Source organism: Mchenga conophoros, linkage group LG16 (assembly GCF_057382185.1).
Source record: "Mchenga conophoros isolate Kocher_MC1m ecotype Shallow Benthic linkage group LG16, M_conophoros_male_GT1.1, whole genome shotgun sequence".
Lineage (NCBI taxonomy): Eukaryota > Metazoa > Chordata > Actinopteri > Cichliformes > Cichlidae > Mchenga > Mchenga conophoros.
In genome coordinates this window covers 32,239,726-32,263,609 of record NC_140541.1, presented here as the reverse complement: position 1 = coordinate 32,263,609, position 23,884 = coordinate 32,239,726, and the positions used below count along the sequence as shown (strand labels likewise).

Below are 23,884 nucleotides of genomic sequence, written 5' to 3'. Positions count from 1 at the left end.
CAGTTTTTTAATATGGACACATTTTATTCCAAGCAACATTTTCACAGCAGGGGAGAATGGGATTCCCAGAATTGCAGGATATGAGGAACATAAAAGCCTCAGTGTATGACTGGAATACTGTATAACGATGTGATGGGGGAAATCGTAATGACATATAATGTTCCCTGATGTGTAATGAGGATTTCTCTAGTTAATGACGCCAAACAAAACAACGAGAACAAAGATGCCACAAACAAAATCATGCTCAACCAACACCAGAGGAGAAGTGTCCACTGTGGAAAAATTACTTTTATGCTGTGACTGATCCAGAAATTTAATAACTATATGCCACAAGGACTGGGTGTATGGTTAAAGTTGTAGAGTAGAAATGCAGGCGATGTTGTGATGGTGAAGCTCCAGGATGTTTATCTTGGAATCATATTCCTAATTAAAGGGTTTTGAAAGCAAATATAAACACACAGAAGAGATTTAGCAGCTTGCGGCTCTGTAGGCGAGACAGATTTATTTATAACACCACTCTGTCAAAGCAAATGAAGTAAGGCTGTATAACTGATGACAGGAAGATAGAGTTTGAGACATGTCCAGAAATGGGTCTGGTCTACAGAGAGCGGTTTTGACCCCTTTACATGCAAGCATTCATCAAACTCAGCACAGTAAAAAACCAGCCTGGTATGGTGAAATGTTATATGAATATCATGCCAAGTCATTTTGCTTTTTACTACTACACATTTGTTATTTTGTGTAACTGCATAGCATGAATAATAATACAGCCCTAACCTTTTCAAGTAACAAAAAACTACTTGACAAAACAAGCAACTGTGTGCCTGAAATTCATGAATATTTGGATTTCGAAAATATCAAACTGTAAGAACAGTAGAAACTGGAAAGGACAAATGAAACAAACAAATAGGAAAATAAAATATCAAACTGAGTTTAAAAGCTTAAGGTTTGTATTAATTATTGCAGAAAAAGTACTGGAGAGTTGGGGTGGGTTTCAAAAAAACAACCAAAATTCACTGAACCAGCAGCAAAAGCAGATCAAAACTATGCTTTATGTTTGAAAAACATTGTCATTAGTTCCTTCTAACTTTTGCTGTTTTGCTCCCACCATGATAAAATCACACTTCCTGCACAGCTCTTCAAGATCAGTTCACCATCATAAATCTCAGTTTTCTGCATTAATTACCTGCTTATTGCTCACCATCATTTTTTTTAAAACGACATCTGACAAGAAATTATAATTTTTGCTGTTCGATACCAAAGAAATTTGAACTTTTACAAATTATGCCAAATTGCAAAACATTGAGTTATGTCTCTAATAAAAACTTCTTTAACTTTGCTCTGCTTCACTTCAGCAGCATCAGGTAATGTTCATATGTTGATTCATGGTTTTCTTCATTTTATGATCTACTGCAGAATATTTTTAAGGTTATCTGCTATAAAAAGTCAGGCCAGGAAAATCTCCTTCATGTTTTTCTGTGTTTTATCCTCAGTTCCTTTGACACAAAGGCACCTGCTCTGATGCTTATGTAACCCAGTGTTACACTTACACCTCTGATGAAGTCTCACAAGAGAATCAGAGATGAATCGAATCGGGACCTTGTGAATCGAAATCGAATCCATTATAGAAATCAGTGACTATACTCAGCCCTACTAGAGACATCTTAACTTTTAAATAACATATTTAAAATTACATAGTTTTACATACTTGTAAGCAGTCAGTATTTGCCTTAAACTGGAGCTTCATAAAGTGTTTCACACCAGTATCAGTATGTTTCAGAGTGTGTGCAATACACACACTGTCCATTTCACGCTTTGCCATTCCAATGGACTTGCAAGCTGCAGTAACAGCAGAGGGACATATTTTATTTCAAACCAATATAAAAATAACAAAGGGAGAGCCTTTAAACAGACATTAACACATTCAGATGCAAATACATGTTAGCCACCAAGCTTAATTGTCTGTGGCACAGAACGACCCTGGAATGTACTTCATACCTTTGTTGGTCACTAGCAACATCTTGGCTTTTAATGTGTTGCTGGTACCGCAACTTCTGCATGTATGTCCATTTCACGCTTTGGAGAGGCATGGTGGACTGGCGTGTCTACGCATGCACACTTTGCCATGATATGGGGTTGAGCAGTTAGGCGAAATTATTTCTTAACTTTTCTTGTCAAAGTTAATGGGTGGAATTTTACTTCTGTTCTGCTTAACCCAATTCAGCTTCTTCTGTAGTCTGTATTTTAGCAGGAACTACTCAATGAAATAAAGGAGGAACACAGTTCATCATTATTTTAAAACATGAAAGTCATTCAGTGTGTAAAAAATTTGAAGAACTTCAAAGCTTCTCAAAAACCTCTGATGAAACCAGCTCTCGTGAGGACCGCCCCAGGAAAGGAAGACCTGTCAGTTCATCAGCCTCAAAAATCATTAATTAATGGTCCTTCAAGATTAAAGCTCACATCAGTGCCTTGCAGAAATCCCATCTCTAGATGAAGTGTTGCAAAGCGACTGTGTGAATCATGCCTTCCCTATCAAATTGCTTTGTAGAACAAAAAGAAAAAACTACTGAGAGTGACTAACGAGAAAAGCTTTATTTGAGCCAAGAAAGTGAAAATGAAGGGGGAAATCAGCATAAACACATTACATTAATAAACAATCATACATTCATAAACACATTGTACACATTAAAAAATCTATATCTGGAAAACATAACACAGTAAGCATGATGTTTGTCATTGTGAATGTTTAATTTTTAGGTAGTGAGAAAGCAGATCTTTCAGTCTAGCCTTCTATGAGCATGTGACAAATTAATGACCTTCACAAGGTGCTGAATATGACTGGGATCCTCTGTGGTTCTTTTTACTTACTTTTTCTTACCAAGAATTGTATATCAAGTACTTTATTTTCATCCCCATCAGGTTCATTAAAACTACACCGAGTGGCTGAAAAGTAAGCAGTAATGTGCATAGTAAAAATAAAAGTAATGTAAGTGTTCAAGTGTTGCAGCCATGAGCACTGAGTAATTTCATATTGAAAGCAACGGTTTAGAAAGAGCTGAATAAAAACAATTAGAGCAGAAATTGTTCAGTTGTACCATGTTTTTCCTAAAAACATTTCCACCTTAATATGAATTCTGCTTTTAAGAAGGCTAGGTACAAACATTGGCCTTTATCTGAACTGAGCTCAGTGTGTTCTACCATTAATACTTTGCATGATCCATAACTTCCACGTAAGCATGTGTGGCTAAAAATTCAGCAAACCGCAGATGAGGAAGGTCTAATATATTTATCTCCTATATGTTACTATTTTATAGTATTATCATCATTATTTTCATGATCATAATTGTATTAATATGTCATTATGATTGATATTCTATTTCTATTTCTCTGATTTCTTTTCTTGTTGTGTAGAACGTAGGACCTATTGCAACAGACAGAAACTGGAAAGGCATTGGCATCTCTCTGCTGGTTATTGCAGTGGTGCTGTCACTCATCGGACTGTCCATTGTTCTGCTGTCAAAAGGTGAGACCCCATGTAGATGAGTCACATCTAGTTAATAAATTATCGTTGACTTTTGTCAACAATAAATTGTTTTATTTTGTCACATGTAGGTTCATGTTATATTTAATTTTATATTTAATTTTGTAGTTTTGTGTAGGCATATGTTCTTAAAAAACAAATGCTAATCTCAAGGACTAGTCCCTCGCACATGCACATACAGTAAATAACATTTATTGAGCCAAATGCTCAGAATTGAAGCTTTGATTCAGCTGACATGGTGAAAAGTAGATAACCTTGATGTGGATATCACTTTAGAATGTTTATGGGCTTTAAACATTTTGTAAAACAATCAGATAAATAAAACTTCTCCTTTTCTTATCAGATCTGCATGCACATTTACAAACACATGTAATGTACCCTTATCACTGCCTAACATGAGTGTATAGCTGCTGGGGCAAACGTTTGACTGGCACCTTAAAAATCAGTGAACAATGACAAATTACCATCACTTGTAAGTTGTGCCAGGAGAATTAGCATTGACACTGCAAAAAAGTGGATATTTATTTAGTTTGTATTTAAGGATCAGTCTTGGCTATATTACAATAGTGTCTTTCCTAATTTGCATACTGTCTGCAAACTCCTGTTTTTCTGCCTTCATTAGCATATTTATTAATTCACTGCAGTGAATGTACACAGCACAGAAGACAATGACTGAGGTAAATCACTTCAGGTTTTAATTGTTTATCTGGGAAAGTGTGAGAAAAAGGTTATGAAAAAAATTAAGAAAGGATTGTGTAAGACAACATCTGGAAGGGATTTACTGCCTGAGTTGTCACTCAGCAGAATTTTTTGCTTCCCAATCAGTTATGAAAAATGGCGTTTGTGCAAGTATGACTAAACATTATTTAATTATCTTTATGTCATCTTACATTTCCTCACTGCACTGAAGAAATTTAATTATAGATTTGTTTTTTAATTTAAACACCAAATTACCAGAAAATACTTAACAACTGTTTTGTTGTTGTTCTTTTTGACTTTCTTCTTAGATGATGGTGGTAAACTATTTGGTACACCACTGACATTGGATGACCTTTTTGAAAAAAAATTCCAAATACATGATCCTGATGCGAAGTGGATCAGTGGTGAGTATGTTAAAACACCAGAATTCAGACCCCAAGTCAACGCTGTAAAGACCTGAAGTTATCTGAAAAGTTCACTCTATAATACTGTTTATGAAAGTTGACATGTTATTACAATAGTACAGGTTACCTTCTCAACAGAGTGAGCCATAAAAGTGCCCTGCATTCAGCGTGATTAGGGTTTACACTCTTGTTTTTCTTGAGTAGACAAGGCCTTTTATTGCAAAATGGATTGCTATAACTCCTGACAAAGTGTCAGGTATTTTTAAAAGGCTTATTTAATTTTAGTGTTTCTTTTTTCATTCTGCTCTTCCATTTTAATTGTTGTTCAGGTAGAAGACAATCAAATAAACTTGCATTCATCACTCTGGTGTTTCTTTTAGCAAAACAGATCCAGATTGAATTGAATGAAGTTTTTTTCAAAGTGCTTTTCAAAGCAGAAGTCACAAAGTGCTTTACAATACAGAAAAAACACGACAATTAAGATGGTATAAACTAAATAAAGGTAACCCTGAACAGGTGGAGCTTAAGTTCTTAAAGGTATCAATAGTGTCCACAGATTTTATGTTCAGTGGAAGTGAGTTCCAGGACTTGGGGTCACATCCTCAAAAGCACATTGTCATTTTGCCTTTAACCAGGATCTTTAAGCATCAATCAGCAGACCTCATACATCCAGATGTTACGTACGATTTTAGTAGTAGCTCACTGATCTGACCATGGAAGGCTCTGAAAGTAACCGCCAAATTTTAAATTAAACCCTAAACTTTATGGGGAAACGGTGCAGTGAAGACAGCATTGTTTTCATACAGGATCTTTTAGGGTACCCGATGAGAAGAATCACAGCGGTATTCTGGATATTTGTAAATGATCCAGGGATGAATTCCTCAGGTAAAATGTGGCCTCACTGGGATGCTACAAAGAGAGTCTTTATCTTTATAAGGAGTCTTTAGTCAAGCTTGAATCTCTGTGCTGTAAACAGTTATTTACTTTGTAGATGCTTAAACTAAATTACATTAGAATAACATAAAAGTGCTATATTTCCCATTTGTTACAATATAATTTCTAAAGCCCAGTAAAGTAAGGATGACAGGAAGTACAACTATGTCACGTAAACCCTTAATAAGTATATTATGGCAAAAAGGGACATCATATAGGATGAGTTAGTTTTTTTATTATGGTATTTATATTCACTGAGACTGTATTTTAGCCATTTTTATATGTCTAACATATAAAAAAGTCACTGAGAAATGCAGTCACTGTGAGATATATATATATATATATATATATATATATATATATATATATATATATATATATATATACAGCATCTGCAAATTTATTTGCCCACTAGTCTCTTTGACCATTACTTTCACTCTTTATGATTGTAAATAACTGTGAGCCAGCTTGTCTCTTAAGCTGTTTTCATGCATGTACTCCTACAAACTTCAAGAGAATCAGGCAGCACACAGGATGACTACACACAAGGTGTGAATACATTGCACTATTACCTGGGCTCAGACATCACACAGACTTTGCATTAGGAAGCTGGCAGTAAAACACCATTTAACTAAGATGGACATTTGCATTCTCTCATCCACCCCCACTGGGTAATGTCGACATAATTTCAGGCTGCAGTGCATGAGTGAAAATAGCTTTCGCAGCACCTCAAGTATATTTAAGAATGTTTCACTTTTAATTTATACATGTACATTCCAATAAGATTATAGTGTTGTGAATGTGACTGCTGTATTGCCTCTTGCAGGGTTCCAGTAACCTTATGAGCATATAGTACATGTAATGTAGTAGACCTGACTGCACTCTATTGAGTTAGTAATGTGTTAAAGCTGGAAAGACATACATCATATGTACAGCTTTTTAGCAAAGAGACGGCACATAAGCTGCAACAGAGAGCAGGCAGAAGACAGGGAGTAAATATCTTCCATCTATGTCACCTGTTCAACTCATTGAGTTATACCAGCACAGTGGTGAAACAAGGTAATCAGAGGTTATTACTGCCACTAAGGACTTCAGACTGCTTTAAACCCTTTGCTCAAAACCTTATGGTACAGCTAAGCAAACAATTTCACTCTGGATACTCTAAGACTTTAAAGAGAGAGCAAAATAAAATTCCCCACCACAATCTTTATAATCCACCAAAGCTCCAATAATTTTGATAATCAAACTTGACCTGATGTTACAGTTTGTTTTTTTCCCCACGCAGTTATATTATTTTTACATAAAGTATATACACGGCTAAGAAAATAACACTTTTTGATCAGAGTATAGCATCAACTCATTTAAACTTTAGGGATATAGATCTGATCAGTTAAGTGTCAGAGGTGTTTGTTAATTTGTTTCAGACACTTTTGCTGTGCCTCCCAGGAAAGTCTAATGAGCATGGATTGTTCAGCATGACCGGTTTGATAGTGAGTCAGTGATGGTCTGGGGAGGCATATCCATGGAGGCTGGGCAATGGCACTCTGACTGTCATTTTGTATCAAGATGAAATCATTGGACCAATTTGCAGGTATGTAGGCAGTTCCTGGATGAAGGAATTGATAACATTGCCTACCTACCACACCAACCTGACCTAATCCACTAGAAAACCTTCTGGGACATTATTATTTTAGTCAATCCAGCTCCGCCAGGTTGCACACCAGAGTGTCCAGAAGCTCAGTGATCTTTGAATTCGATGCGGTCGTGTAACACACACTGCCACTGGACTATAGAGAGCAGTGGAGACATGTTCTCTGGATTGAGACATCACACTTCTCCATTTGGCAATGGATTTGTTAGATGCCAGGAGAATGATACGGGTCTGACTGCATTGTGTTAATTATAGTGTGGGGTTGTCTTTCAGGAACTTGGACTTCACAAACCTCACAAATGTACTTCTTCCAGAATTTTCAAAAAATTGCCATAAACAATTACTGCTAACAATTCTAACCTTGTGGAAAGCCTTCCCAGAAGAGTTTCAATTGTTATAGCTGCACACGGTGGAGCTAACATCAAAATAAACCATGTGGATTAAGAATGGGAGGTTTATTTGAGTATGCTGTTTACAGTGTTGTAAGTTACTTTAAATTAGTAACTTAGTTACATTACTAGTTACTTCTATCAAAAGTAACTCAGTTACTTCAAGTTACTCGTTACTTTCAGAGTAACTAGTTACTAGGGAAAGTAACTTTGGTTTTACTCAGAATTCTCTTGTTAATGTGTTGCTTCCGTAACTGGATACCCAGCAAGATTGCCAGTCTTCTAGCTTGCTTACTTGCCACAAGTGCACTGTGCCACCTACCAATAGAAAGGAAAAAATAATGTGCACATTTCCACGAGAGAAATCCCACGCCTGATTTTATCCTAGCCTGCTTTTTACATCCAACACAAAAACTGCAGTCGTGGTGCTTTCGATTGTACTCAGAACTCAGAAATTCTGCCTTCTGAATTGGAAGATGTAGGTAACACCAGACTGAAGATGAGCTGCATACAGGGCTGGACTGGGACAAAAAAATCGCCCCGGGCATTTTGACTAGAGACTGGCCCACCATTATAGGAAAAATCATAAAGCCTTTGAATGAAAATAAACGCTGTTGTGACAGTGATGTACACTGTTCTGATGGTATATATGCATCAATCTATCAATTGTTTGTTGTAAGACTCAGATAATTATTTTTTTAAAAGTGAGACATTTTAAATGAGAATAAGAAAGTATTTCCTTGTGCCCCCCTTTCCCTTTAAATGCCCTACATGGACCCCTGGCAACACTTTGCTAGACCCGCCCCTGCAGAGTTACCAGCTGTCAGCTATTTAGAAAAGGATCCTGGTGTTATTTATCTCTCAGAAACAGTTCATAACTTCCCTTCAACTCATTCATGTCACCTAAAAGGTAAACCTGTTTCTCCATCACCTGTTCAGCTCTGATGATTCAGTAAGGACATCTCCTGGTTTCATCTTCATGTTTCCCTCTCACCACATATTCAAACCGATATCATGACCAGCAGGTTTACAGCTGTGGCTCCAGCCAACATCAGCTGATACTAGAAATTAATATTAAATAAATTCTAACAACAGCTGATCAAGCTTAAAAGTACTGCTGTTGTTTACCGCGACATCTGCTGGTTTCCTCTTTCTGGCGCAAAGTGGACAATAAATAAACAAGAGAGAAAAGCCGATCAGCTGATCATTGATCAGTTTCATGATTGAAGTAGAAACAGGAGAGGGAGGGTGAGAGGATGAGAGAAGAAGAGGCAGCTGTGCAGCAAACACACAGAGTAACTCCAGCTTTGTGTCTTTGTCATTGTAGCTGAAGTCTGGGACAAACTGTTCCTTTTCACCTCAATACGAAACGCGTAATATTTTCTCTGAATACGAGACGATTCCGTTTTTTACGGGACGGTTGGCAACTCTAATAATTAACCTTATGAACAAAATAAAGTTCAACATCAGTAACATAGCACCACCCAGCTGTATAGAAACCCCGTCATGCTAGCTAGTACGCAGTACGAAAAAGTCAACACAACGAAAATAAACTCCACCTAAACTTAAGATAAGATAAGATAAGATAAGATAACCTTTATTAGTCCCACACGTGGGAAATTTGTTTTGTCACAGCAGGAAGTGGACAGTGCAAAAGTTATGAGGCAAAAATTAGAATACAATAAGAATAAATACAGTACACAACTGTACAGAATAGAATAAAATAAAATACTATATACAGTAGAATAAAATAAAATAAATATACAATAAGATAAAAATAGAATACAAATACAAATACTATATACAACTGAGTAAAAATACAACGATGACAGAAAGGATTATTGCACTTAGTATTATTGCATATGTATGGATGTGTGTGCTTGATCAGTTAAAGTCTTTATTATGGAGTCTGACAGCAGTGGGGAGGAAAGACCTGCGAAATCTCTCCGTCCCACACCGTGGGTGCCGCAGTCTCCCACTGAAGGAGCTGCTCAGTGCTGTCACAGTCTGCTGCATGGGGTGGGAGATGTTGTCCATCAGGGATGACAGCTTAGCCGCCGTTCTCCTGTCACTCACCACCTCCACTGGGTCCAGAGGGCATCCTAGAACAGAGCTGGCCCTTCGGATCACCCTGTTCAGTCTCTTCCTGTCCCCAGCAGAGATGCTGCCGCCCCAGCAGACCACGCCATAAAAGATAGCAGAAGCCACAACAGAGTCATAGAATTTCTTCAGGAGTGGGCCCTCCACTCCAAACGACCTGAGTCTCCGCAGCAGGTACAGCCTGCTCTGCCCTTTCCTGTAGAGGGCGTCTGAGTTATGAGTCCAGTCCAGTCTATTGTTCAGATGAACACCAAGGTACCTGTAGCTGTCCACAGCCTCAATGTCCATACCTTGGATGTTCAGTGGTTGCAGTGGAGAATGCTTGTGCCTGCGGAAGTCTACCACCAGTTCCTTGGTTTTACTGGCGTTGATCTGGAGGTAGTTCAGCTGGCACCAGTCCACAAAGTCTTGGGTCAGACCTCTGTACTCCTTGTCGTCCCCATCAGTGATGAGGCCGACTATTGCAGAGTCATCAGAGAACTTCTGCAGGAAGCACTGGGTGGAATTGTGGGAGAAGTCTGCAGTGTAGATGGTGAAGAGGAACGGAGCCAGAACCGTTCCCTGTGGGGCCCCCGTACTGCAGACGACCCTGTCCGACACACAGCCCTGAGTCCTCACATACTGTGGTCGGTCGGTGAGGTGGTCCAGGATCCAGGTAGTGAGGTGATGGTCCACTCCAGAGTTCACCAGCTTGTCCTTTAGAACCGAGGGAAGAATGGTGTTGAAGGCACTGGAGAAATCAAAGAACATGATTCTCACAGTGCTTCCAGCGGTCTCCAGGTGAGCGAGGGAACGATGTAGGAGGTGAATGACGGCATCATCCGCTCCAATGCCAGGCTGGTAGGCAAACTGAAGTGGGTCCAGTGATGAGCTTATTAGGCGCTGAAGCTGAGCCAGGACCAACCGCTCCAGGGTCTTCATCAGGTGGGATGTCAGAGCCACCGGCCTGTAGCTGTTGAGGTCCTTGGGGCGTGAAGTCTTTGGCACTGGTACAACACAGGAGGTTTTCCAGAGCTGTGGGACTCTTCCCAACCTCAGGCTCAGGTTGAAGAGGTGCTCCATCACCCCACACAGTTGGTCCGCGCAGGACCTGACGACCCTCGAGCTGATGCCATCTGGACCCGCTGCCTTCTTGCCATTAATCCTCCTCAGTTCCCTCCTAACCTGGGTGGTTGAGAGAGACAGGCTGGAGCCTTGTGTTGAGTGTGTATTGGATGCTGTTGTTGGGGGTGGGGGGGAGTGAGCAGGGTGAATAGAGGAGGTGTGAAGTGTCTGAGGTGGAACAGCAGCAGTGGGGGTGGGTGAGTCTGCAGCCGATGTTGCAGACTGCCTCATGGCTGAGTCAAATCTGTTGAAGAAATGATTCAGTTCATTTGCCCATCTCACATCCCTCCCAGGCAGAGAGTTCTGCTGTTTGTGGCCCGAGATGGTTCTGAGGCCTCTCCAGACTTCACCAACGTTGTTTTGTTGAAGCTGGTACTCCATCTTCTGCCTGTAGCTCTCCTTCCCATTCCTTATCAGTCCCCTCAGCTCTCTCTGCACCCTTTTCAACTCCTCTTTGTCTCTGGATTTGAAGGCCCTCCTCTTCTGCTTGAGGACGGTTTTAATTTCTGGGGTAATCCAAGGTTTGTTGTTGGAGAAACACCGTACAGTCCTGGTAGGTACAGTGTTATCCACACAGAAGTTTATATAGTCAGTAATGCATGTAGTAAGGCTGTCGATGTCCTCACCGTGGTCATCACAAATCACCTCCCACACAGTCGACTCAAAACAATCCTTAAGAGCCTCCTCGCTCTCCTCTGACCATCTCTGTACTGTGCGGGTGGCTGGTGGCTCCCTGCGCACTAAGGGCTCATACACAGGGACAAGGTGCACCAGGTTGTGATCAGATCTGCCCAGGGGAGGGAGAGGTGATGAACTGTATGCCTCTTCTGCATTGGCATACAGTAAGTCCAGTGTTTTATTGACTCTGGTTGGGCAGGTCACATACTGGGTGAAGGTGGGCAGTGTGGAGTCCAGTGAGGCATGATTGAAGTCCCCTGATATTATGAGAAGGGCTCTCGGTGATTGTGTTTGCAGTCTGCTGACCACAGAGTGGAGAGAGTCACAGGCTGCATCCGCGTTGGCCGAGGGGGGGACATACGCTGTTATCGCGATAACATGCGAGAACTCCCGGGGCAGGTAGTACGGACGCATGCTAACGGCTAACAGCTCAATGTCTCTGCTGCAGAGTTGCTCTTTTACAGTGATGTGCCCAGGGTTACACCATCTGTCGTTCACAAAAACTGCCAGTCCCCCTCCTTTCCTCTTACCGCTGTCTCTGGTCCTGTCCGCTCGCAGCAGCTGGAATCCCGGTAGTGTCACGCTTGTGTCCGGAGTTAGCGATGTTAGCCACGACTCCGTTAGCATCATGATGCTACATTGCCGGTACTCCCTCTGTGACCAGGTTAGCGACATGAGCTCATCCATCTTATTGGGCAAAGATCTTACGTTTCCAATAATTACAGAAGGAAGAGATGGTCGATAACGTCTCCTTCTCGGGCGACGGCGCTCCTTCCCAGCACGACACCCCCGTCTTTTCCTCCTCAGCTCGCTGGGAATATCGGGTCTGTCCGCCGGCAGTACCGCTGCAGGACTCAGCGCTAACAGCTGATCCTTACTGTAAACAAAGGATCTCTGCTCTGGGTCCCCAGACACGGGTGAAAAAAGTAGAAATAAACTGAGAAAAACGACCAGGACTAGCACAAAACGGTAGAACATGGTTGCAGAGTCTAATTACTAATACGTTAGTTATAAAAAAATTACGAGAAAAAAGATAAGAAAGAAAGAAACTCAGAATGAGCAGAACTGCTGTAACAGGCTGCCACACACGGGGGGCGGAAGTTGATATATACTAAACTTGGTTCATATCTGACCCAGATGGACTGCAGGTTATAACTACCCGAAGTTCAGTTCACCTGACACTCTTGGACCAGCGGCCGCTTCGGGTCTCTCCTCTTGCCTCCCTTTTCCTTCATCCACCTGCTGGCTTCCAACACTTGCTAATGTTATTGAATCTGTGGAAGCTCCGCGATAGCCACCACACAAAGTAACGAATAACGAGCCTATCTAAATCCCAGTAACGAGTAACGCGTTCCTGGTTTCGGCATAATAACTAGTTACCGTGCTCGTTACCACAATAATAACGTAGTTACTGTAACGCATTACTTAATAACGCGTTAGTCCCAACACTGGCTGTTTATCTGTATTTCTCAATAGATCAGGCTACAATAATAATGGATGTTTCTATAGCTTGTTATTGGCAAGAAATGACAAGCTATAGTTCATATCTGAGCTGCTTACTTACTGTGTCAAACCAAATCAGAGTTTTCCTCAGAACAGAATGAAGGCAATGTAATGTGTATTTAATTTTAGGATGTTCTTCTCTTTTCCTGTTTTCTTCCATTACCCACTTTACATGTGCTCAAACAGCCTGCAATATAATTACTATATGGTCTGCTTTAAATGACTGAAATAATAATTAGAGATATTGAAAACATGCCTTTGAAACCTTCTCCTTCTCCTTTTAATAATTTAAAAGTAAACTTTACTTCTTCAACACAAAGTGTTATCATCAGTGAATTTTGATTGGTTTATAGTCAACTACTGGAAATGAAACTCTTAAGTGACACTGGGAGAAATCTAATAGTTTTGTTTGTTTCTATAAAGAGGCCAAGATGCACTCTCCCTGCAGACTCACCATGAAAAACACATCAACACAAGTACCACTCATCATAATGGAAGGACTTTATTCTTTAGAGGCTCTCTGGTGAATGGTTTTACACCATATGTCAGTAGTGGTGCTTTCAAGCTGTCTGAGCTATCCTTTGTGTGACAGGACCACTGCGGTTGGCTCCTCTCGGTCATGCTTAGTTTTCTGCTCCTGAAAGTTGGACTGTGCAAATCTATATGGTCCTCTCAAATACTGCCTGTCTTACATTCAGCAGAATAAAAGTCCCAGAGTAATCTTTGAGGAAGCCAACTTGCACTTCAAAATTGGCTTTTTTCAAAATATAGGTTTCTTTGTAAAAGGACACAGAACTCAATGAGATCTTTGTAGAACTAGTTTCTGAAAGTAGTTTTACAACTGAAACTGAAATGAACTGATACGTTTTGTTTGAGGCAGAGATATTATATTATAACAATATAATATGTGTCTGCAATGTGTTAATTTTCATGAGATTAAGTGATTTGGAACAATACACATTTACCAATCACACCTGTTTAACCGCTTGTCTATGGAAAGATCTAATCAGCCAATCAGAGCAGCACCAACTCAGCACATTTAGGCTTGCAGACATGGTCAGGACTGCTAAAGTTTAAATCAAACATCAGAATGGGGAAGAAAGGTGGCTAAGTGGCTTTGAACGTGAATTGGTTGTTGGTGCTAAAAAGAGCTCGAGTATTTCAAAAACTGTTTATCCCCCATTACACCACCTCTATTCAAACTAGAGGCGGTGTAATGGGGGATATTTCTGTGGCACATTTAAGTAAGGATCGTTTAAACACCACAGAGTATTGTTGCTCACCATGTCCATCCATTTATGACCACAATATAACCCATCTTCTGATGGCTGCTTTCAGCAGGGTAACATTTTATGTGACGAAGGTCAAATCATCTCAAATTGACCCCATAGCCTCCAGATCTCAATCCAATGGAGCACCTGTAGGATTCAATCCAATGGAGCACCTGTAGGATTCAATCCAATGGAGCACCTGTAGGATGTGGTGTAATGTGAGAACTCAGAGTATGGATGTGTAGCCATGGTGCTAGCTAGGCATAAATAATAAAGTGGTTGGGGGATGTATATATTCTGTTAATTAAGTGCTGATTTCATCATAAACACCTCATGCATTTACATTATCACCACAAGACATGATAGCTTCTCCACAATGAAATGCATGTCAACCTTTTGTCCAGGCTCAAAAAGAACACCCAATTATTGACTTATTGGCATCAAATCAGGGATAAAGATTTTATACACACTAGTAAAGGCAAAAATAAAATCATGTTTAGAAACTCTGCCAGACAGAGAGAAAAACAAGTCTCTGGTCTCTCTCTCAGTTGCTTCACTGCGTTCTTGAAATGCATAATAAACACTCTGCCAAGGGCTCTTTAAGTCTTTACTCATTCATTACTAGGTCCACTTCGATCAGAAAGGTACAACAAGACAAACTTTTATTGCTCCAAAGCACCATATGTTCATATTATATCTGCAGGGTTCTGACAGGGTTATTGTTTAATACGAATGGCTCTGCAGTGCTCCGCCAGTGCTGAGACTTTCTGACCGCCAACTTACTTTCACCAACTGATTCAAAGTTTTCAAGGCTTATCTGCAGTAAACCGTAACAGCGAGTGTATCCAATTGTGAATATCGGCAGCTGCTACAAGGACCTCAAGAACATTCAGAATGTGATGCACTGAATCAACACTCCATAAAACCGAGGAGGAGTATAAGGTGGATCACAATAATCAATCACAGGCAGAAATGTTGCTTCCACATGTTCTTGTGGAATTATCTGCTTTTGCACTCAGGGGTTAATAGAAAACAAAGTAAAGCTAAAAGACGGAAACATTTTGCATTCTTCTAACGTCTTTGCCATCAACTTTAAAAGGTGTTTAATGCTGACTGAGGGCCTACACAGATATGCTGTGTAATGTTAGCTTACCTATTTATTTGACAATACCAGTCGTTGTCAACTTGGCAGTGCCTAGAATTAAAGATAGTCAAGGTAAATGTAGTTTAATACTACAGGTGACAGAATTCTGGAGACAGCCATGTCATTTTGTGGAAGATGTCAGAATAATTGGCCTTTTTTTTGCTCATTCTGTGAGCCAGCGTGTCTTTCATTGTGCCTTGCTGTTCACAGACTGTCACTCTGTGCAGTGTAGAAAGATCAAAATCAAAGCTGGTAACCGTCTGGGAAGTTAAGAGGTGTACAGCCTGTCACCTGCTGCTCTTCATTTAACCACTTGCAGTGGCTGCTCCTTCTTTTTTCCCATTACTCCCTGTGATATTTCAAAATGACCTGTTGTGGAATAATGCTAACGATGACACTGTTGTGTTTTTTCCAGTGCAACCTTATAACCGAATGTGGAAAAGTCACCAAAACAGAAATCTTTTTTTTTTCTTCATGAAGACAGATGTTTTCAGTGCATCTCAAAAGGAAGTGTATTCGTCAAAAGCACTGTTTTATGCAGAGAAAGCAGGGAGATATCACCATGGCAACCAAGAAAAGCTTTAAAATATGTGGCAAAGGTTGCATTTCAACCCAAATCATGACATTTTTTAAAATTTCAACCAGATATTTATAATGTTTAAACTTAAGAAAGTCAATGCCTATACTTAGTAAAGCAACACATTTTTTTAACTTATGATGTAGTAAAATTTATGCAACTGCTGTGATGTGTATGACACAAGTATGGGCCTCTGGTGCGATTTGTTTCAACGCCAACCCCAAACCTCCAACCTCCAACCTCCAAATTTTTGTCTTTTAAAAGAGGAAAATATTTACCAGTTGCCAGTGTCATGGTTTGAGTTAATGATCAAGTGAAAACCTGTTTTCAGACACCACATGAAATGGAGCGACAGTTACTAAAATTAAAAAACTTTTGTTTTCAACCTCATAATGAACAAGAAACAAATCAGATGGAGTCCACGGTCCAAAAGTATAAAATAAATTCAAAAGATGGTACAAAAACCAAATATCTTGAGACTAAATACACACAGCAACAATCCTGAAAAAAGGTGAAATCTAAACAACAATAAAGGGTGAAATATGGAAGGAGGTAAAAGAAAACAGAAAGACCAAACAGGGACTAATCTTTGAAAATTAAGCAAGAAGTAAAATGAATCAAGAAGCAAGGGACCAAGAATCAAGCCACACACAATAAAATGCAGACTGGGGAAACACAAATGGCTCATAAAACAGGAAACCATGGGAAGAGAAAACTTTACAACAATAATGAGAGAGGATTATAAGGACTAACAGCCACTAACATCCAGATCACAATACTGGAAATAGATAAATACTGTACTGTGCTGTGTCAGTGTATGATAGGTTCACCATTGTGTTATCTCATTTGCTGACAGATAGTGACATTATTTAAACAAGAAATCTTCAAAATTGGCACTTTAAGCACTCTGAAGCACACGTCCCCTACCTTGCTATTACTTGCAAACAACTGACAACATCTCAGTCTAATAAATAACAGTGACAGAGCACAAACTGAGTTCTTCCCAGATGTTGACACATTTTAAAAGAAATGCCAAAAAAAGTTCAGACTTTTATTTGGAGTATGAGCAAAGCTCTGAAATCCCAGAATCTTGTGTCATTAGATGCACTAGTCCCTGTGTGGCAAATACTGACATCTCTCAAACTCTGTGCCTCCAGTTTAACCGAAGAGCAATGAAGCAGAAAGAAGCATTTGAGAAATTGATTATTTGTTTAATTGGCAACTATTTTAATTAATCTCTGAAGTCCCATTTTCTGGTTTCATGCTTCTCAAGCACGAGGATTTGCTGCTTGTAAATATCTTTGATTTTTTGACAACAACAAAAATGCAGTTTATGTGAAGTTATAGATCCTATGATTAGTTGGCTAATTTGAGAAAGGTTAAATGAAGTGACACTGAAAATAATCATTGGTTGCAGCCCTGACGTGCATTCATTTAACCTTTAAAATAAATCTCGCTCCTCAATTGATCAGTTGTGATCGACAAGGACATCAGTGTTTGGTGAAAGTACTGCAATGTGAAACATTAATATTTTCTTCACCCTGTTATATTTACTTTGGGAGCTATAAATGACTTTTTGTCAGTTTTGAAACAGTGTCAGCAGTGGGTACTTCCTTAATTCTTGTCCTCTGCCTAAAAGTGGCAAGTCATTGAATAGTTGAGACACTTTAATCACATCTGAGATTACATGTTGCCGTTATCCTCGAAGCAATTTCTCAAGGAATTGTCCTCAACTCAGGAGGACACTAGCCCTATTTTTCCAATTACCTCTGCTTTAAAATGTTTTTTTTATAACCAGTGATTTGCTACACGTGCTGCATATAAAATATGAAGGAAAAAAATGGATTGTGGTTTGTTTTACTGTGGGTAGGAGTTTCTAAATGACAAGAGCCCTTTTGAGGATTTGCTTGCCTGTTGAAAACAAGCAATCCGTCTGTATTTCATATTTATTTTCCTGTCATTATACTCTAAAGTGTTTTGAGTGTTTGAAAGTCAACGGCTTTCTTGACTGAGATTGATGCCTCCGAGCTTATTCGTTGACATTTACATGAGACAGGGGCCCTGGAATGATTCAGACCTGTCAAATGCATTAATGGAATTCCAGCCTCCGTGGACTGTAATGCTGGTTTGGGATTAGATGAGAGTTATTGCAGGAACTCCTGTTATTGTTTCTACTGTTGAAAACTGAGTTTTTTTTAGACAGGCCGTTCCAGGAAAGTTTTTTCTTGATGTTTGCTTATGTGACTTTTGCGTGTTTTTTTTAATTTGGGTTTTTGGAGACCAGAAACATTTGCCTGGAAAGCACAGTGGGTCACCTACTGTTGTTTTAAATGTTCTGTATAAATAAAACTGCCTTGACTGGACTTATCTGTTTAATGTCTACCAGGAATTCTAAACTTTTGGTCTTTACACATGGTCGGTGGTTGAATAGAATAGAATAGAATAGAATTCAACTTTATTGTCATTGCACATGCACAGGTACAGGGCAACGAAATGCAGTTTGCATCCATCCAGAAGTGCTTTAGTGATATAGATATATTACAATATATATTAGCAATAATATAGATATGTGAGTATATTACAGAAAATATTGAAGTGCTTATCCTTGGACTGAGGTGTTATTTTCATGCCAAAAGCCATTACAAATAACATTAACAGTAGATGCTTTGCAATCAACATTTTACTTTCCTTTCAGATTGTTGTAAAGGATTCCTAAAATGACACAAGTGTTTCCTCTCATGTAGCAATACAGATTTATTGTTGGTCACTTGCATTTTGATCTTCTTTTTTTGTTGATGATTGCATTTATTTTCTGTTCTTGAGTAGTCCTGCTCCAGAGTACGCTGTCAACAAGTATAAAATCACCACCAATCACTGATCAATCAGTTCTCAAGAAAATAGCGTCACTATTCCCAGATGATCCATTATACTCTGTCAGCACGTGGATCTAAACATTTTCAGTAGCATGTCTTTGTCTTTTGCTGAGGAGCACCAGTACTAAATATAAATTCTTAGACACAATTATATTCCTTTCATTGTTTTTTTTTTAACTGGCAGCTAATAATTCCACAAAAGTTTGATTATTCTGTACACATTATGATCCTAAAACAGAGTTCCTATTTGTACTTCTGGATCTTAAACCAAATTTACATGCAGGTTATCCTGCATTTAGATTCTGCTTTTACTTTTATTTTTGTTCTGACTGTCAAACACCACCGAGTTTTCAACAGAAGGAAAGAAAACTAAAACTGTCTGTTAAAGAGTGTTTTAATAAAATAAATCCAATCCTCAATTCATCTCATTCTCCTGTGGATTAATGTCAGAGCTGTGATATTGATAAGTTAGTTAGCTTACACAGTTACAGATTTTTGCTGGCTTTCCTTCCTGGCTTCAAATATCAAAAGACCTTTTTCAATCTCACTGAAGCGCATAAAGTGCTTATGCATTCATACACCGCTTTTAATACTAAATTACTCAACAGTGCTTTTCCTCCCTACCACTCACTCATACTATTGCTTTGTCTGCAGCAGATGTGTTGCTTTCAGCCTATTTATATTTTTCTCATAATATAATTTATCTCTCTTTATAACATGAGCTTATTTGCCACCAGGACACTTATTCAGAATTGTGATTGATCAGATGCTGCCAGTGTCACCCCTTTCACAAGAACACACAGGGGAAATCCAGGGTTAACTTAGTGAGATGATATCTAGCTTCAAGTGACCAGTAACCCTGACTGGCAGTGTTAAGTAGATGAATCCTGATAACACAAAGATACATTTGTCACTCACTTCATAGTACAGGCCTCAGATGACAGTACGCTACCCTTTCTCAAACCAGTATACATAGTTTTACTTACCTAAATAATCACTTAGGTTGTGGGACAAATGTGTATTCTATTGTAGAATCTAGCACTTCTCATTCCCAGTGTTTTAGCTGCTTGCTCTAATTTTTGCTGTTAACTTAGTTTGCAACTTTGAAAAAACATTTTTTCCAACTTGGGTGAGTGGATGTGTGGGGGTTGGAACTGTATTTTGCTGCACGAAAATGTAGTCCCGTAATATTTTCTGGAGTCAAAAGGTGAGAAGTTCAACTGTTGCAATTCATCAGGAACAAAATGATCATCTGCTGACCAGTTTTACTTTGAAGAAACGAATTTTACCTTGAGCACCTTGAAAAATGAATTTTAACCTTTTCTGCCTCTGGACTTTATAAAACAACTTTCAACAAATGAGACTACAGCTTCAGAAAAATTCAAATATGTGTTTTAAAATCCACACATAATATGAGCAGTGCATCTGGCAAGACTGAAAACTCCATGGGAGAAAACAAGAAGACATCTCCAGTTTTTACTTTATTTGCAAAGATATGGTCAACATAAGCAACCTTGGAATGGTAACAATTCCCATTAAAAGTTCCTGCATCTAGAAAAAACAGGACAAAGATGAGGAACAGCAACAGACAATCGAGTACAGGCAAAGGGAGCAATGCATACATAACTGGCTAGTAGCAGAACAAAGCACAGGTGGAAACAGTCAAATACAAGCAAATACGATAAAGACAGAGACACTTACTAAGAAAGGAAACAAGAAACACAAAGTAAAACCAAAACATAGCTCATCAGAAATCTAAAATTTCTAAACTATAACAAGAAGACAGAAAGACTAACACAAGACATGAGAATAAAGACGGGAGAACACAGAAGGCAAAGGAAGAAAACAGCACAAAGAAATAAGGAGATAACAGAAGTAATAGAAACCACAGCGAGCCTAATCCACAAACAAATAGCCGGTTCCAATACCCATCTGACACGGAGGTGCAGATGAGAGCGTTTCTGAAGTATGCAATCTTAGATTATATAAATAATGCAAACTTTCAGGACCACATCACAAATTCATGTGGCTGAGGTTGCCTCGGCAACATTAAAAATAAACACAGTCAGCTGCAGTCGAAACTTCATGTGTTTTAAACAGACCTCTTCTGTCCAGAGGGGAAAAAACCCACCTCCAATAAATAATATTTTGTTCATTAAGAGATTGTGTTCATTGGGAATTGTGAAAGAAGAAAATATTTTGAATCTTGATTTTTATTATATTATTATTATTATTATTATTATTATTATTATTATTATTATTATTATTATTATTGTTATTGTTATAGCAATAATAGGTGATGGTTTTATGTTTTTTTTTAATAAATATCATTGTTACTGATAGGAGAAGAACTTGATTGCCTTTTCATGCTTGTGACTTTTGTTTTTATTCATGTAATCTATGTGTAGGTTTCCCGGTTTATGTTCAGTACGTGACCATTGAAAAACAGGTTGAAAAACTCATATCTGTTTACATACAAACATTGCATATCAATTTAATGCCTCTATCTGTCCTACAGAGGATGAAATAATCTTTCGAAGCTGGGATGGAGATGTTTTCAAAGTCAACACACGCACCAACGAGACAGACCTTCTGTTGAAAAATACAACATTTGTAAGTAAGAAATAAAAATTAAAAATCTCAATGACATATTTTGTCAGTATTGTGATGCAAGACTTTTTTGTGGGTTGCAACATCTTGGAAAGAGCAGCCGTTGTGACCCAGCTCAGGCCACTCAAGCCACTCCATGCACTGATCTATCAGAGTGTGTATGTTGATGCATCAAGACACGACTAGTTTGAAAAGTGTAGGTGTTCAGCAACCCGTGAAAAGGCTCATTGTGAAAACAACAGCAGCAACTAAAAACTCACACTCTTCTCATATTCTTGTTCTTCCCACAGGCGACTTTTAAAGCGTCAAAGTTCGCAGTTTCTCCAGATCTGAATTTTGTCCTTTTGGGGTATGATGTCAAGCAGGTGAGAAGCTCTTAATATTCCCGTTGTATACATTCACTGGTGTTTGGCTTGAGGCTGCTTATACTGGAGGTTTGCAGTTCATGAACCATGAACTGCAAACTGTGGAGATATCGTTTTGTTCAGTAAGTCAACACAGAGCTGGCATGATGGTATAACTTTAAGGCATATAGTCAATAAATTAGCAGGTTTGATTTGTGAGAATATAACATATTCAGCCATGAAAACTACTAATGACGCAGTGCAAAAGTGATGTGTAAACACATAAAAAAGAGGCGATTGAAGAAGAAAACGCTCAGAGTGTCATGGAAAGGTCTCAGGATCTTTGGCCTATTGAAGTTTAACTAACAGAGGGTTCAGGGGTCTCTGTTCCAACCTTAACAATAAGCTTTATCTAAAATGAAAGTTTTATACAAAGTCTTAAAAATAGAGAGGGTGTCTGTCTTTCATATCCAAACTGGGAGCTTTGGATTAGAAATTCTAACAACCACTGTAAAACACTCTATTGTGACAACATGATAGTATGAGGTCTTTAAGATATGATAGGGACTGATTCAAGTCAATTCAATTCAATTTTATTTATATAGCACCAAATCACAACGGCAGTCACCTCAAGGCGCTTTATATTGTACAGTAGATCGTACAATAATAGATACAGAGAAAAACCCAACAATCATATGACCCCCTACGAGCAAGCACTTTGGCGACAGTGGGAAGGAAAAACTCCCTTTTCACAGGAAGAAACCGCCAGCAGAACCAGGCTTAGGGAGGGGCGGGGCTATCTGCTGCGACCGGTTGGGGTGAGAGAAGGAAAACAGGACAAAGGTGTCTGTCTCCTTAATCCAAACTGGAAGCTGGTTCCACTGAAAAGGGGCCTGAAAACTGAAGGCTCTCCCTCCCATTCTACTTTTAAATACTCTAGGAACAACAAGTAGGCCTGCAGAGCGAGAGTGAAATGCTCTAATTGGGTGATATGGTACTACAAGGTCATTAAGATAAGATGGGGCCTGATTATTTAAGGCCTTGTATGTGAGGAGCAGGATTTTGAATTCAATTCTGAATTTAACAGGAAGCCAATGAAGGGAAGCCAAAACAGGAGAAATCTGCTCTCTCTTTCTGGTCCCTGTCAGGACTCTTGCTGCAGCATTTTGGATTAATTGAAGGCTTTTCAGGGAGTTTTTAGGACATCCTGATAATAATGAATTACAGTAGTCCATCCTGAAAGTAATAACTGCATGATCTTGTTTTTCAGCGTCACTAAGAGACAGGATATTTCTAACTTTAGAGATGTTGCGCAAATGGAAGAAAGCAGTCTTACATATTTGTTTAATATGTGCATTGAAGAACATGTCTTTGTCAAAAATCACACCAAGGTTCCTCACAGTGTTACTGGAGGCCAAGGTAATGCCATCCTGAGTAAGAATCTGGTTAGATACCATATTTCTAAGATTTTCAGGGCAGGGTACAATAACCTCAGTTTAATCTGAATTAAGAAGCAGAAAGTTAGCGGCCATCCAGGTCTTTACGTCTTTAAGACATTCCTGCAGTTTAACTAATTAGTGTGTGTTATCTGGCTTCATGGATAGATAGAGCTGGGTGAAGAAAGAAGCTCATTTGTAACCTTTACTAAAGCTGTTTCTGTGCTGTGATGAGCTCTGAAACCTGACTGAAACTCTTCAAATAAACCATTCCTCTGCAGATGATCTGTTAGCTGTTTGACAACTACTCTTTCAAGGATTTTTGATATGAAAGGAAGGTTGGAAATTGGCCTATAATTAGCTAAGACAGCTGGGTCTAGAGATGGCTTTTTAAGTAACAGTAACTACAGCCAGCTTGAAGGCCTGTGGTACACAGCCGATTATTAGAGATGAGTTGATCATCTTTAAGATTGAAGCATTAATTAATGGCAGGACTTCTTTGAGCAGTTTTGTAGGAATGGGGTCTAAAAGACACGTTGAAGGTTTGAATTATTGAAGTTAACTCAGAAAGATCAATTGGAGAAAAAGAGTCTAAATGAATATTCATGTAGCTGTAGATAATAT

The 23,884-nt window shown here is 39.0% G+C and overlaps 1 protein-coding gene across 2 annotated transcripts in view; it reads left to right on the top strand.

The window, feature by feature from the left end:
• LOC146557098 (inactive dipeptidyl peptidase 10) overlaps positions 1–23,884 on the top strand; it is a 155,352-nt gene that overhangs the window by 74,979 nt on the left and 56,489 nt on the right. For both annotated transcript variants that reach the window (XM_085249891.1, XM_085249890.1), the window contains exons 2-5: positions 3,415–3,526; positions 4,552–4,647; positions 21,389–21,483; positions 21,771–21,845. In XM_085249891.1, coding sequence (XP_085106017.1) covers positions 3,415–3,526; positions 4,552–4,647; positions 21,389–21,483; positions 21,771–21,845 — 378 coding nt within the window. The remainder of the gene's footprint in view (positions 1–3,414; positions 3,527–4,551; positions 4,648–21,388; positions 21,484–21,770; positions 21,846–23,884) is intronic.